General features: G+C 45.4%; 1 protein-coding gene across 3 annotated transcripts in view; it reads right to left on the reverse strand.

Annotated features, from left to right (window-relative positions):
* Positions 1 to 950: 950 nt before the first annotated feature.
* Positions 951 to 16190, reverse strand: part of trak2 (trafficking protein, kinesin binding 2) — a 56660-nt gene continuing 41420 nt past the window's right edge. The window contains exons 8-18 of one of the 3 annotated variants that reach the window (XM_045215555.1): positions 15982 to 16060; positions 15694 to 15824; positions 15527 to 15601; positions 11329 to 11466; positions 9258 to 9337; positions 8853 to 9026; positions 5638 to 5939; positions 4447 to 4641; positions 3880 to 4269; positions 3376 to 3475; positions 951 to 3264 (exon numbers count right to left, since the gene is read on the reverse strand). In XM_045215555.1, the coding sequence (XP_045071490.1) occupies positions 2433 to 3264; positions 3376 to 3475; positions 3880 to 4269; positions 4447 to 4641; positions 5638 to 5939; positions 8853 to 9026; positions 9258 to 9337; positions 11329 to 11466; positions 15527 to 15601; positions 15694 to 15824; positions 15982 to 16060 (2496 nt within the window). In that variant the 3' untranslated portion in view covers positions 951 to 2432. The remainder of the gene's footprint in view (positions 3265 to 3375; positions 3476 to 3879; positions 4270 to 4446; positions 4642 to 5637; positions 5940 to 8852; positions 9027 to 9257; positions 9338 to 11328; positions 11467 to 15526; positions 15602 to 15693; positions 15825 to 15981; positions 16061 to 16190) is intronic. The other 2 variants (XM_045215556.1, XM_045215558.1) reach the window with 2 other exon arrangements.

Here is a 16190-nt window from a genome sequence, read left to right on the forward strand (position 1 = left end):
ATCCAATTTCTACATGAAATGCTAAATAACTTATTTGATGCTATTACCTAGTCTTAATATTAATATTTGTCAGTAATATTTCCTAACTAGTGATATCCGTAAATCAGGTTAAAAAGTGCAGTTCATGATAAGTGGGATAGGTCAGTTGGACGGACGGACGAACGGCAAGAAAAGAGGTATAGCAGGGATGTCTGAGGGTCAAGTATGGGTCAAAGGGCACAGGGTCAAAGGGTCACACTAATCTAGCTAGCCTGAAATCCAGAACCTGTTTTGCTAGCATTCCACTCCATGTACTCCGTGTCATGCGAACACATGTGGAATGATAACACAGACTGGTACCCAGGCTATAGTCTAGCCCCTCCCAACTAGACACTCCAGTAGATCTGACAGGAATAATAGTATGGGATTTGTTTGACCTTGACCTCTGATAGGCTAGCTGGAATTTCCCCATATTGCTTAGGCTCTACCGCATATACCTATCAAGTCCTTTCAGATTGAAAATAAATGCCTTTACAGGAGCAGGTACTAGTTGCCTTAGTCTCATAGCTGCTCAATATCACACAACACCATGTTGCCCTCTACTGGCCGCTGAGTGAATAGAATAACCTTTAAGACCACAACCACAGTAGTAGTGAACCATGTATTAGATGAGACTCGGAGCTAACCTGGATTAAAACATAGTACACCCACTTCTACCTAGGATGCTGATGGTTCCCTGTTTGGGACCAAACCTCTTGAACCAGGGCCATGTTGAGTAGGCAAACGTTGTGGAACGTTAGAAATGTCATGAATAGAGCTGACGTGATTCCTGATGTCGGAGGCATAGTTGTTCTGCATATATTTATACTGGAACATTCCACAATGGTGTGCCCCAATGAACGCAGACCTGAGCACGCCATGGGCCTGAGATAAGAGCCCAATCCCAAATCGACCCCTAAGCCCTATACACTTGTGGAGGTCTGTCAGGATTTGACAGGTGTAAGCAATTTGGTAATACATCTACCTTGCCCTCTGATTGGCTAGGTGGAATTTCACCATATTGGTTATACCAATCAAGTCCTCTCAGATCTCCACAAGTGCATAGGGCCTAGGGATCGATTTGGGATGGAAGGTTGCAAGGTTATTGACTGGAAACGGAGACCATAGTAGTCGCTGGAGAGGATTTTTAACAGCACAGGCCCAAACAGCCCCGCTGAGGAATAGTCCATCCCAGCTGCATCCTAGCCTGGTCCCATATCAGTTTGTGCTGTAACATGACAAAGACCATAGGGGTCTGGCAAGACAGTACAAACAGATCTGGGACCAGGTTAAACCTACCCATCCCACTAAGCGTCTAATAAAATACACACGTCTTTAAACCAAAACACCCAAACAGAACTAAACAACTCATTTTAAGGCGTTACAACCTCTTCCTTATGAGACCTGAGGAGGAGCAGCCTCGGACCTGTCAGTCAGACCACTACCCCACCCACCCCCAGAGGGCCAGGTGCATGCTGGGACCTGGAGGTAAAGAAGCGTGTCGTTTTCAGGACACGCCATGCATTTCAGACACTGGTTGTAGCCTATTGCAATGCACAGAGAGAGTTGCCCCTGACGACAGCAAAGCAAAAGGTTCACTGTATTGGTAGTAACACTGGGAAGGCTAGAATGTAGTTCCCTAGCGACGGGCTGGCAGTAGTAAGGTGCATGGGCGCCAGCCTGGTTCCTAAGAGAAGATAAGGGGTGTAGCGAGTCTAGCTAGCGTATATAACATGACAAACGGCTCTACTGCTTCAAACTACAGAACAACAAGCCCCTAGACAGTGAGGCTCTGGAGGCTCAAGCTTTCTCTTTACACTGCTCTTCTCTCTCCTTCCCTCATCTCTGACCTCCTTTATCGTCCTCTCCTTGACACCAAAGTCAAGTTCATTGTTTATACATACAGTGATCATTCTACCACTTCCCCTTTTACCTTCCCTTCTTCTTCTCCTTCTCTTCTTCTTCCCTATCCCTCTAACATTCTCAAGCCCTCAACAACTTACTTATTTCCTCTTTTCATCTTCCCATCTTTTGAGTGTCCAGAGCCTCACAGATGAATAACTACTGTAGCAGGAGCAGAGAAGAAGAGAGCAGGGATAACATCTACCTACAGCACCCCCTAGAGGGCTGGAGAGGGAAGGCAGGCAAGGCTAGGAACAGCTAATAAAGCCCTTTTAAAATGGCACACACACACACACCGTGGCATTAATACAAGTTTCAATTTTTAACAATATTGTGCTTTTAAGAAGAATTCATAAAAAGGGGAGGGACTTTTCCCCCCACTTGTTGCCCTTTTCTCCTCCGAATATCAGTCTAAAAGAGGGGTGGAGAAGGAGAGAGGGTGCGGGCCCAAATTGTACTGTTCAGTCTTAGCTTCCCTCCAAACCCCGCCTCCCTGTAGTGTCATCACTTCTTCAGCGTTTAAGTGAAAGGGGTGGGGCGTGGGAAGTGGAGGCGGGCCTAGAGCGGACAGAGCGCTGCTCCTTCAGGTTGCCCCAGGGGGGCGGGGCGATGGCTAGGGAGGTGGGTGGTTGAGGTGAGGCCTGGCCCTGATGGTGGGAGGGACTTCCCCGCACCGCTCCAATCATAGCTGGGAGGCTCTGGTTCCGCCGCAGGCCGTCCAATAGGCTGCCTCCGCCCGTGGCCAGGAAGGTGGCCGAGTCCTGGCGCCCCAGGCCCTCCGACAACGGCTCCGTCCCCTGGAGTACCTTGACCAATCCCAGCCGGCGTAGCCTCTCGACTAAGTTTACGTTGATGGAGGCGGGTTTAGCTTTGGATTTGATTCTCGGGGCGTGGCTAAGGCTGAGGCTATGTGAGGCGGGGTCGGGGCTGGGGAGGTTGGGGCGATGGGCGCGGCCAAACTTCAGCCCGTACACGTCCTGGAGGAAGAGCTCGGCCGGCAGCGACGCCAGGAAGTTGTCACAGGCGGCTGGCGCCGAGCCGCGGGACTCAAAGGGCACAGGCGAGGGGGCCGGCGAGTGGGACGGGGAGTTGGGGGGCGTGTTGGGGAGGAGATGCTGGGGGAGGGGGGCTTTAGGGTGTGAGGGAGGGGGGGCATCGGCGGTGGAGAGGGAAGCAGAGATGCCCTTCTCCAGGACCAGCTTGGCCAGGCCACAGGGGGCGGGGGGGCGGCGAGGGGGGAAGGAGTCCACCCCCAGGCTCAGCCTGCAGGGGGTCACCGGGGTGCTGGGGCCTGTCCGCATGGAGCTGGGGGTGTACTCGGAGACAGAAGACTGACAGTGGGAACTGAGAGAGAGAGACAATGTTAGCCCACATAGCCATGTCATATACACCACAGCACAAACACACAACACCAATCGCCTTCATAGTCATGAGTGTGTGTGTGTGTGTGCGTACCTGGAGGTGACCTGGGTGATGTCAGAGGGGTGCAAGATACGGCAGGTTGTGAAGGTGTAGGTGGAGAACGTTGAACTCTGACATTTCCCCGGGTTATGAACTGAAGAGACAAAACACACACGTCAACTTAGATCACAGACCAACACAAACCAACGGCTTCCAATAACTACCCTTTTCAGTTTCTTATCTTGGGAGAGAAATATTGACACATTTGTACAGCAATTATTTGTTTTGAGAAGTAAGGGCAAACAGCACCACTGGCCGCTCCAACACGTTGTTACGGTTGTTGTTGCTGAGCTGAGGAGCGTCAGGCAGCAAGGTGAAACAATGCAGTACATATTGTGCTCTTCTATGGCGAGGGCCATTATGTCAGAGGGGCAAAACAGTGTCCGTTGTTGCAGTAACTTATTTGCCGTTGTAATATCGCAAACGGCTGTTTCACCATTAAGGATTCCAGCTTTAGCGTTAAACTTTTAATGTTAATATTTTTATTTTTGTACTTACCTGACGAGGATGAAGTAGTAGTGGGGGTGGTGAGACTGGTGACAGTCTGGCTCTGGGATTGGACAGGAGAAGTGGATGTTACAGTGACGGGCGGAGCCAAGAGGGCCGGGCTCCTAATGATGTCACAGGTGGCATTAGAGGTCATAGAGAGGTCAGAGGGGACCGCGATTAGAGGGAGCTGTGGAGAGCCTGGTACTGGTAGGAAAACGGGGGACACGGGAGACACCGGTGGCCCGTTCAACGGCAAAAGCTCCCTCCTCCTCTCCCTCTTCTCTTCCGGTGTTGACGAGCACTGCACCTTGAAGGTGATCCCTCCTTCCTCCTCCTCCTCCTCTTCTTCTTCCTCTCCCTTCTTCTCCCAGGCGTCTGTCCCTTCCTTCTCTCTCTTTCCTGAATGAACAATTCAGGAAGAGTCCAAAACCTTTGTTAGTGAGACTGCTAAATTATCATTTTTAACCAATCGTTTACAAAAAACGACTTTCATAATAATAATAATAATACATAGTACTTATGTAGCACATTTACCCAGTCAGTCATTTGTGAAATGTACATAGTGAATAAAAGCACCTCTCATGTCATATTTCTGTTCTTCATCACCTCCCTCTTCGTCTTCCTCCAGGTCGGTGAGGCGGTAGACGGCGTCGGTGAGAGCATCATGGGGGAGGGGCCGAAAGCCCTTGGTGACCACGCCCGGGTGGGGGTCCAGGATGGTGCCCAGGTGGGGCTTGGCCAGCTGCTGCCAGTGGTGCAGAGTCAGGGAGCCTAGAGGGGTCAGAGGTTAAAGGTTAAGGGGTCAGGCGTCAAATGCATTACTCACAGTCTAATATTCACATATGACAATTAGGAGTGTTACAGTTGACAGATATCATAATGTGACCAACTGGGTTCAAACTCTGGTCTCAGATAGCCTAGAGAGGTCAGAGGTTAGAGGTCAGGGATCAATGTGTTACATCACAACTAAACATCCTAATTACAAGAGTACCAGTATACAGATATGATAATATACATCACAGTAAGGTCATCGTCTGGTCAGGAATAACTCCTGGATAGACGTCATAGCTATTGGGTCAGGAATAACTCCTGGATAGACGTCATAGCTATTGGGTCAGGAATAACTCCTGGATAGACGTCATAGCTACTGGGTCAGGAATAACTCCTGGATAGACGTCATAGCTATTGGGTCAGGAATAACTCCTGGATAGACATCATAGCTATTGGGTCAGGAATAACTCCTGGATAGACGTCATAGCTATTGGGTCAGGAATAACTCCTGGATAGATGTCATAGCTATTGGGTCAGGAATAACTCCTGGATAGATGTCATAGCTATTGGGTCAGGAATAACTCCTGGATAGATGTCATAGCTATTGGGTCAGGAATAACTCCTGGATAGATGTCATAGCTATTGGCTGCATTCCTGGACGCCTACATTCAGTAACCACATCTCTAAGGCTGCGTTTAGACAGGCAGCCCAATTCTGATCTTTTTCCCACCAATTGGTCTTTTGTCCAATCACATCAGATCTTTTCACATCAGATATTTTTCAGAGCTGATTGTTTAAAAGACCAAGTAGTGAAAACAAGATCATAATTGGGCTGCCTGTCTAAACGCAGCCTAACATACTGAAATCTGATGCCTGACTGCAATGTAGATGATGTGGCATTCAATCACTGGTTAATTTGTGCAGCAGGGCTGATATCAGACAGTCTGGAACTTGGCCATTATCATGACTACACTTAAAGCATGAACGTATCCTTACCCTCCATGGGCTTGACGATCTGCAGCTTCTCAGGGAGGAAGGTCTTAAAACAGCTGGACGAGACCGAGAACTCTGATAGGTTGGTGAAGGATGACATGACACTGCTCATTGGTGAGCTGTAGCCACTCCCCTCCACGTCCGACTCCACCCCCCCGGCCAGGGCCTCCAGCTTCTTGCTGCGCTCCGCCTGGAAGAACTGCCGCTCGCACAGGAAGTTCTGCCGCCGCAGGGAGAGGCGGTGCAGCGCCGACACAAGGTCATTTCCTCCCGGTGCGCCAGGCTTGCCGAGTGGGACCTCCTCCCTATTACAAAGACAGACACGCAACACAAACACATGCTTACCCAAAAGTGACTCGTTTCAGGAAACTAGGCATATGTCGTGCGTCACTACTTCACAGGAGAGGCATTTGAACGTAAACTTATTTTTATCTAAATGCACTTTTTTGGCAGAAATGCCTTCTGGAACATGCAAACTTTCATGTGGCTTAATAACAAACTTGTATGCCACCTGTAAATACGAATACAATTGTTAAATTACGAGCCTAGTTGGTTTAGCCACAGAAAAAGACAGCAACCTTCCCGCTAGCCATGATTGGCTGAGATAATGAGTTGGCTGGACATGCCGAGAGATGAGTTCAGATTGGTCTGCCATGTAGCACACTACTGTCTATAACAGGGTTCGTCAACTAGGTTTGGCCTCGGGCCAAACATTTTTCTGAGCTAATAGTGGGCGGGCCAGAACATAATTAGTATATAATAACTACAAATAAAACATTTTTAACACATCCGATTAGTACATAATAAATTCAGTGACAATAACATAATCATTTCGATCTGATTACGCTCATAAAAATCACCATGTCTCTATTCAAATATTATTTGGTCTATTTCTCTGTGCGTTGATTGGTGGGAAAAACAGGTCTAGGTAGCTTACTGTAGGTTACTCTACTTTATTTAACGTCGACATTCGTTCAGAACAATTAGCTTGATAGCAAGAGAAAATGTCGCTCTCAAAAAGTATCAAAAGAAAGGTGGATCATGAAAATCAAAGTGTCAGGGAATAATGTACAGAGAGATGCATTCATGTTACCATATTCACCCAATGCCAAGCCACTGTGTCTTATTTGCAATGAAAATGTCGCTGTTTGCAAAGAATTCAACCCTCAGACGTCATTATGAATCTAAGCATGGACCTTTCAAAGTATCCTTCCCAGACAGAGGCCCGACACAGAAACATTGAAGCGTTAACTGCAAGCTACACACAGATTTTTTGGCTGACACATTCTGTCACTTAAACGGGTTAAATCTGCAGTTACAAGAAAGAGGTAAAACAGTCGTGGATATGGTGGAAAAACTTAAGGCCTTTACTAGGAAGCTTGAGTTGTTGGATTTGGACTTTTGGTCATCTGGAAGGCTACTGCACTTCAACACACTGAAGAAATGACAGGCAGAGGGACCAGGCCGCAGCATTGTCACAGAGGTGACGGAAGATTTCATCAAGCAGCTGAGGGACAACTTCTCCACCAGATTTGAAGACTACAGCATGCCCAAGGATATAATTGCGTTTGTCCGTGATCCTCTCACAGTCCGCCCCGCACACAATCTGATTGAATTCCAGACATAGACCCAAATCAGGGATGCGCTCAGGAGCGCCGAATCCTTGTGTGCGTTTTGGGTGGCATGCTCAGAGGAATACAGAACAATAAAGAAACTTGCATTTTATGTGCTAACAATGTTTGGGTCGACTTACACCTGCAAGTCCTCATTTTCCTCTATGAACGCAACATAGACTCAAGACAGGAACCGGCTTTCACATAAGTCAATAGAGGACTGCCTGCGCATCAAAATCACACCCATCTCACGCGGCATCCACAAGATCATGTCTGAGGGAAAATGCAACTTTTCCCATTGAGTGAGTAACTTAGTGGCCTATATTACTATATTTAGTAAATACTAACATTATTGCGAGTGCTTATCCAGGGATATTTAGGTCTCAAGCTGACAGTATTTACTGTTTATTCTGTCATTACAGGAGCAGGCTATCCCAATAAAGACATTCAGACAAAGACATAGCCTTTTTCTTTTTCTTTAAATTATTGTTTTATGTAGGATGCTACATTTCTGGCCAGTTGCGATTGTAAGTAGGCCTAATAAATAAAAAAATCCCACTTCTATTAGGCCACATAGTGTTATTGTGAAAGATGCTGTTAAGCCTCATAGCCTACCTCACCAGTTAAGTTATTTTATATAGGCCTAGGCTCGGAAGAAAGAGACTCCAATTAAATTGTAACTGACTTGCCTAGTTAATAATAAAAAAATTTAAACCATTATTTAAAAGTTGTTTGTAAAGTCAAATTAAAATGAAGATTATTGTTGAAATGAATTACTCGACTGGTGTAGGTTTTCTCCATCTGTTACTGTGCAACACTTGCATAACAAGTTAGCTATATTTTCAGCACCAGGTTCTGTTCACCTCCTATTGATTGCGCTGCGGTTGCAGCTTTACGTTTCAGAACCACAAAATGGTCCACTGTCTGCTTTATTAGTTGACTGCATTCTCTCTCCTCATGAATTAAGTTAAAATGTAACTTTTGTATTATTTAGGTAGGGTAACTTCCTTCTTGGGACATTACATTTGGGAGTTTTTGCATCTCGGGGCCAAATAATATTGCTTTGAGGTTACAAGTTTATCAACTTTCAAAAAAGAATTACTATCCCATTGTTCCTCAACTGTAGTGTATGATATACAATTTTCTAGCGCAATTGGCCCAGCGTCGTCCAGGGTAGGGGAGGGAACGGCCGGCAGGGATGTAGCTCAGTTGATAGAGCATGGCGTTTGCAACGCCAGGGTTGTGGGTTCGATTCCCACAGGGGGTATGAAAAAAAATTATGTAAGTCGCTCTGGATAAGAGCGTCTGCTAAATGACGTAAATGTAAATGTAAATGTCTAGCTCTGAGTCTCTACTTTTATCCAATGTAAAAAACACCATTTCAAATTTTGCTACATAAGACCGAATCGAGCCGGTCGGTCACAAATATACTCCTCTATAGGCTCTAAATTCACTGAAATATGTTTGAATTAAATCATATCAAATAATATGCTTTAAATTCTCTCAAGTAGTTGCCACTGACTCAATGATTCCACTACAGTCACTCAATACCACGTAATTTTAGACTGCATGTCTAACAAATCGGCTTCAACCAGGGTAACTCACTTGGCGCCGTCGTGTGATTGGTCGATCCCCTGGGCGGACTGGAAGGGCTGGGCCGTCATCACCAGGCAGCTGCCTATGCCCGAGCCGGGGATAGGGGGCGTGGCCATCGCCGCAGCTCTCTCTACCGACTCGTTGACCACACGTACTGTCTGGAACACCCTCTTCTGGGAAACTCTGGGGACGGGGAGAGAGGAGGAGAGGAGGAGAGGGAGGGAGAGAGGAGGGGAGGTAGAGGAGGGGAGGTAGAGGGAGGGAGGAGGGGAGGGAGAGAGGAGGGGAGGAGGGGAGGGAGAGGACCAGAGGAGGGGAGTTAGAGGACGGGAGCTTCTGCTTTGATTGCTGTTGCTCTTGTGTGTGTGTGTGTGTGTGTGTGTGTGTGTGTGTGTGTGTGTGTTTCATACTGACTTTTGGTCCTGGAAAGCCACCTCGTCCTCGACACTCAGCTCTCTCCTCATGGTGCCCTCAATCTCTGCTGCCAGGGAGTCCTGAGACACAGGAATACACTCATTAATAGGCACACACACACATATTCACACATTTATAGGCATTGACACACACACACACACTAGGGATGTGCATCTTACCCTTGAAAGATAATTCGATAGGTACCTAGATACATGGGCTCCGATACGATACAGGAACGATACGTTTTAGTTTGAAATGATTGGGTTTGATTAGAGAACGAATCGGTGCACTAACATTTGTTGCATAAACACATTTATTTTCCTTTCTAAATAAACATCTGCTGTTGATGGAGCTCATGAGCTGGGCCTCTCTGAGCTGGATCAGTCTGAGCTGACTTCTCGCTCTCTCTCTCTGTGTGTGTGTAAATGATGTATGTCTATGGTGTATGTACCATGTAGGCACCTGATCTGAGCCATAAAGGAGAGTAGGCATCTACCACCCCCACTACCACTATTTTACATTTACATTTTAGTCATTTAGCTGACGCTCTTATCCAGAGCAACTTACAGTTAGTGAGTGCACACATTTTTTTTTTCATACTGGCCCCCCGTGGGAAACGAACCCACAACTGAGCTACATCCCTGCCGGCCATTCCCTCCCCTACCCTGGACGCCCCATGGGTCTCCTGGTCGCGGCCGGCTACGACAGAGCCTGGATTCGAACCAGGATCTCTAGTGGCACAGCTAGCACTGTGATGCAGTGCCTTAGACCACTGCGCCACTCGGGAGGTAGGTGGGCAATGTAGCCTGTTTTTTCTCCTCCCCACTTTGGGTCTGAAATCCCCATCACCCACTGATTAACTCAAAATTTTTGCAGATTAAGCTAGTAATGTATCAATATTTATTGTTTACAAATTAGCTATGACATAGCCAATGAATATATGGCACAACTTTGAATTTCACCCATTTGAACATTTTTATTGGGTGTTCTTCTCCCCTCGCTTCGGCCATGCAGTGCACCTCGCAAAAGTGATTGATTTCCTCGTTTTTAAATGATCAACTTTACCCTGATTATACACACTGATTGTTTAAAGCAAAACTGCCAAAAACTATAGTAACAGGCCGCCTACCCTGCGCAGCATCGCATTGGTGGAAACCAAGACTGTTCTCAAGGCAGGCCTGCTTGTAGCTAGATATGTTCGAGTCGGGGACAATTTTAGCTAATTCTCCTAACCTGCTACAAAAAGTAACTTCTGCTAGTCAAAACCGGCAGACCTGAGGTTTCCACTAATGCGATAAAGTCTACTGCCCAACTTCCACATAACATGATAATTTGGATAGCTCATGTGGGTGCTAGAAAGCAGGCCAGGTGATGCTAGGTATCAACAGCCAATCCAGTAGAGGTTGGAAACTATAGTGAGCTTAGATTGGTCAATAGCGCCATGATGTCGCGGAGTATTTGCAAAAAGTACTGCTTTCCCCATTTCTGGTCCCGCCCTGTTCACGCTTCTTCGAGCCATGCTCGCGTCACCCAACGGTCCCCCCACCCACTTCACTCCAACGGTCCCCCCACCCACTTCACTCCAACGGTCCCCCCACCCACTTCACTCCATAGAAAATTAATGGGGCTCCGTTGTTTCATCGCCCCCAGCGTGTTACGTGGAAATGCATGTTACCTCACGTTGGTCAGCACGCAAAGCTGGGCACAGTGCGCAGTTTGACTAGGCTAATGATATTGCCTGGGGTTGTTCGGCATGCAAAATGACTTGTAGATCAATGACGGTCAACACAGTTACATGCAGTTGGACACTGAAGGAGAGGACGTATCAGTTGTCACAAAATATGAGAGGTATTTTCTGAAGGTAGAAAGAATATAATATGAGCAAAAGATCTTAGTGGTCCGCGGACCGACGCACTTGTATATTAAACATTTGAATCGGGGACTGATGTGTTTCGGTGAATCGTTACATCCCTAACACACACACACACACACACACACACACACACACACACACACACACACACACATACACACACACACAACCACACAGTACAGCAGGTATATATCTCACCATGGGGAAGAGTCCGTAGGGCAGGTGTCGTCTCATGCCTGCAGACGGAGTGTTCTTACTGCGCAGCTCCTTGATCTCTTCCTGAGACTCATGTAGCATCCCCACACACTCTACATTACGGTCCGCTAGCTCGTTCAGCTACACAACACAACATAGTTAACCCATAAGCCGGGGGAGGGGGGTTCCCCTAAGCTATATGGAGCTTTATGGAATTGTTTTAAGGTCATACCAAGGATCATTTTGCTATTTGATTTTAGAATTTTGAAGTATCCCCCCCCAAAAAAATATATGATTTGATGAACAATTATTTTTGGCTTTACTGCTATTAGCACATACAAAAGCATTGAATAACAGATTCACTAAATGTGCAAAGCTGTCATCAACATTTACATTTACGTCATTTAGCAGACGCTTCGGCATTCTTTTTCAAGGCAAAGGGTGGCTACTTTGAAGAATCTCAAATATAAAATACTACATGATTCCATATGTGTTATTTCATAGTTTTGATGTCTTCACTATTATTGTACATTATAGAATATTGTAAAAATAAAGAAAAACCCTTGAATGAGTAGGTGTGTCCAAATGTTTGACTGGTACTGTAGTTAACCCTCTGCTAGCTGGTTCAGCTACACAACACAACATAGCTAACCCTCTGCTAGCTGGTTCAGCAACACAACATAGCTAACCCTCTGCTAGCTAGTTCAGCAACACAACATAGTTAACCCTATGCTAGCTAGTTCAGCTACACAACACAACATAGTTAACCCTCTGCTAGCTAGTTCAGCAACACAACACAGTTAACCCTCTGTTAGCTAGTTCAGCAACACAACACAGTTAACACTCTGCTAGCTAGTTCAGCAACACAACACAGTTAACCCTCTGTTAGCTAGTTCAGCAACACAACACAGTTAACCCTCTGCTAGCTAATTCAGCAACACAACACAGTTAACCCTCTGTTAGCTAGTTCAGCAACACAACACAGTTAACCCACTGCTAGCTAGTTCAGCAACACAACACAGTTAACCCCCTGCTAGCTAGTTCAGCAACACAACACAGTTAACCCTCTGCTAGCTGGTTCAGCAACACAACATAGTTAACCCTATGCTAGCTAGTTCAGCTACACAACACAACATAGTTAACCCTCTGCTAGCTAGTTCAGCAACACAACACAACATAGTTAACCCTCTGCTAGCTGGTTCAGCTATACAACACAACATAGTTAACCCTCTGCTAGCTGGTTCAGCTACACAACAACAACAACAACAACAACAACATAGTTAACCCTCTGCTAGCTGGTTCAGCTATACAACAACACAAAATAGTTAACCCACTGCTAGCTAGTTCAGCTACACAACACAACATAGTTAAATACCTATACTCCATTACCCTATTCCACACACACTCATTCATCAGTAATAAACACCTAACCTTAACTTTACTTAAACCCAGGGACGGCTTGTTCAATAGGGCGATATGGGCGACGCACTGCCAAACGGGAAAAGGAAGGGATTTTTTTTCTAATCAATTATAAAAAAATAAAAAATTATTTAAAAAATTTATAAATTTATAAAAAATTATATCACGGCAACAGCAGTTATCAGTGTTCACGTCTGATCTGACAGCCACTAAATGTCAAATCAGGCTAAAGTCGTGCTTCAAATGGCCCCGCCCGCTTTTTTGGGCGATTTCAGTCAGGTTGAAAATCGCCCAGAAGTCTCTCATAGCCTGTCATGTAAAATCTATTTGTTTCACATTTCAAAGCTTTCAATACATTCTCTATGGGTGTCTGTGGGCTTGCACTTACGCGCTTTCGTCATACATAACGTAACCACGAATGAACGTAACTAAGAAAAGACCAGGTAGCAGCCTCAATCAATTCACTACTACTATCAAAATGGCTAGGCTTCAGTCCAACTCGATTGTGTCTTTGAAAGAAGTTCCTTTTTGTCGGCGAACAAATTAAGATAAATTGGCAACGAAACAATTAGGACCTCCCAGACCAAATTTAATAATTCAACAGGTTTCTACTAAAGGCGGAAAGTCCTACACCCGAGGATTTTCCAAAAAATTGGTACGAACGAAAAAAGACATTGCCACTCACTCAACTGGATGACGAGGGATACAGGCTAGCTGTCCGCCGCCACAACGATGAGGTTAGTGTTGATAATCACAAGTTTACTGGATGTGGATATGGTGTAATAAAGGCAGTTTATTCAGAGGTAAATATATCTGGAATCGCGTTCACGGACCCGTTCGTCAAACTATAAGCTATAAATTAAGCCCCATTACTTACCATATCAGATAAGAGAAATTGCTGCAGCTACATATATTTTACATCCTGGCCCTACATAGTTCACTATTTGCATCACTTACCAAAATATTAGCGTTTGCTAGCGAAGAGATTTGTTGTGGCAAATGAACTTGGGCTGGGAATTGCCAGGAACCTCACGATAAGATATATGCATCAGCATTGCGAGTCTCATGATTCTATACGTATTGCGATTCGATACTGTGATTTTATTGCGCACCATATGTCTGTTGCAGAGGGATCAGAAAGCCATGAGAACGAGTTTTGATCAGTCATGGAAATAAAAGTGCTGAAAACTAATTGGCTCCCAATGTGAAAAGATTGAGAACAAGCTATGAAGGAACAATAATGGTGTTTTGGTGCAGGTACAGCCAACTAGCGCTAAAATATTGCGATATTGTCAATACAGTATATCGTAAAGTATCACTATGTAACTCGATTTATTTCACCCCAATCCCTCAAATTAACGGTAAATAACTGAATTGTTTGCCCCACATTTAGCTAAGATGATTAGCTAGCCAGCTAAAATGTTTTATTTAGTTAGCAGTCGCATCTACAATAGTTTACTGTCAATAACATGTCTCCAAAAATGACGTGGTGTCTCCAATTGTGTTGACATTTTACAATTGCAATGCGCATCCATGAGTATCCACTTTCTGTAGCTCAGCTGGTAGAGCATGGTGCTTGTAACGCCAAGGTAGTGGGTTCGATCCCCGGGACCACCCATACACAAAAATGTATGCACGCATGACTGTAAGTCGCTTTGGATAAAAGCGTCTGCTAAATGGCATATTATTATTATTATTATTATTATTATTATTATTATTATCTGAAGAGAGCCCCGAAACATTGTGTGCAGACATTTTATGCAATAAATGAAGTAGGTTCAATCTAGTAGTTCTGATCTTCTGATTGGTCCTGATGAGTTGGGCGAGGTCACCTCCAGGCTACTGTCACTGTTGCATTGGCTCTGAGTCGGGTTCTCTGTCTTCAAATGTTCAGCCTAAGAGAGGGGATTTTTGTGTGTGTGTGTGTGTGTGTTTAACAGTGATGATGAGTGTGTGTGTGTGTGTGTTTAACAGTGATGATGTGTGTGTGTGTGTGTTTGTGTGTGTGTGTGTGTGTGTCCTCAGAGCAAGAACTCGTGAGTTGGAAGAACTGAGAGGCCTATGGCGTGGGTGTTGTCCTTGGCCACCTGCTGACAAGGCTGACAAGATAGGACCCTTTTGTCCATTGTTATTGGATAGGAACAGAACTTATAACCAGCTCCTGACCTAAATAGATCTTAGCACAACATTTTACTCAACATATCATATTCCATATTCACTATAACAAATATATTTACTACGACATTAGCAAGAACCGCCACATCCTCAGCCGGCTAATCCAGTGTGTGAAGTTTTGCGGAGTGTTTGAGTTAGCTGCGAGGCAAAGATGAAACTGAGGGCTCCACCAACCCTGGTAAGCCAACACTTTTGAGATCAGTCAATAAATGCTTCTGGTATTGACTTATATGCTGCCCCTGTCTTCATGTTGTTGCTGGACATATCTTTTTTTTAAATGTGTGTAGGTCACCTAAATCATCAGAAAAATTGCCCCTCCTGAGAATTTTTTCAGGAGCCGCCACTGCTTAAACCTTGATGCAGCTAATAACCTTGGACACAAATTCACTGCTTGTGTCAACATGACAAAACAAACCCAAGATAATATTTAAAATACTACAACTCAGGGCCATATCATACTGCTTATCAGCTGCAGTTCTGCTCTGACATATAGCTGTGGTGCAAATGATGTTGGAGAGTTATAAAATGTTGTACCGGATAAGGGCACACCTTAATGCACTTCTATGGAGTCAGAGTTCATTGAAGTGTTCATTGCTAGACAACTCACCTCTGCAGTGAGTGATCTCTGGGCATCTTTAGAGGCCTGTAGGTGAATCCTCAGTTCCTCTTTCTCCAGGGCCAACTGGAGACACACACAGACTTCATTAGTACTGTTACTCTACAATTAGTACTACAACATCAATTACAAACTCCTTCCTCTACCTCCCCCCTCACCTCTTTGACGCGGTGTTGGAGCTCTACTATCTGGGAGAGGAGCTGGGTAATCTCCTCCTGGTGTCTCATCACCTCCTCATTCTTATGGGACAGCTCCTCTGTCAGGTTCACCATCTGACTGTTGGACTCGCCTGAACACACCCACACAGCTCTTTAATCCTTAGAGATCAATAACCTAATTAATTGTTAATTGACCTGATTCATGCCTTTTGTGTGTGTATGTGTGTGTGTGTATGTGTGTGTGTGTATGTGTGTGTGTGTGTGTGTGTGTGTGTGTGTGAGACTCACGTAGCTCCTTGACACAGTCGCTGACCAGCTGATGTTCTTTCTCCTCGTAGGTGATGGTCTCCTTCTTCAGATGACAGGCCTGGTCGGACCACAGGGTTTACAGTGAGGAGTTAGGAACTATCAGATGACAGGCCTGGTCAGACCACAGGGTTTACAGTGAGGAGTTAGGAACTATCAGATGACAGGCCTGGTCGGACCACAGGGTTTAC

Source organism: Coregonus clupeaformis, unplaced genomic scaffold (genome assembly GCF_020615455.1).
Source record: "Coregonus clupeaformis isolate EN_2021a unplaced genomic scaffold, ASM2061545v1 scaf0471, whole genome shotgun sequence".
Classification (NCBI taxonomy): domain Eukaryota; kingdom Metazoa; phylum Chordata; class Actinopteri; order Salmoniformes; family Salmonidae; genus Coregonus; species Coregonus clupeaformis.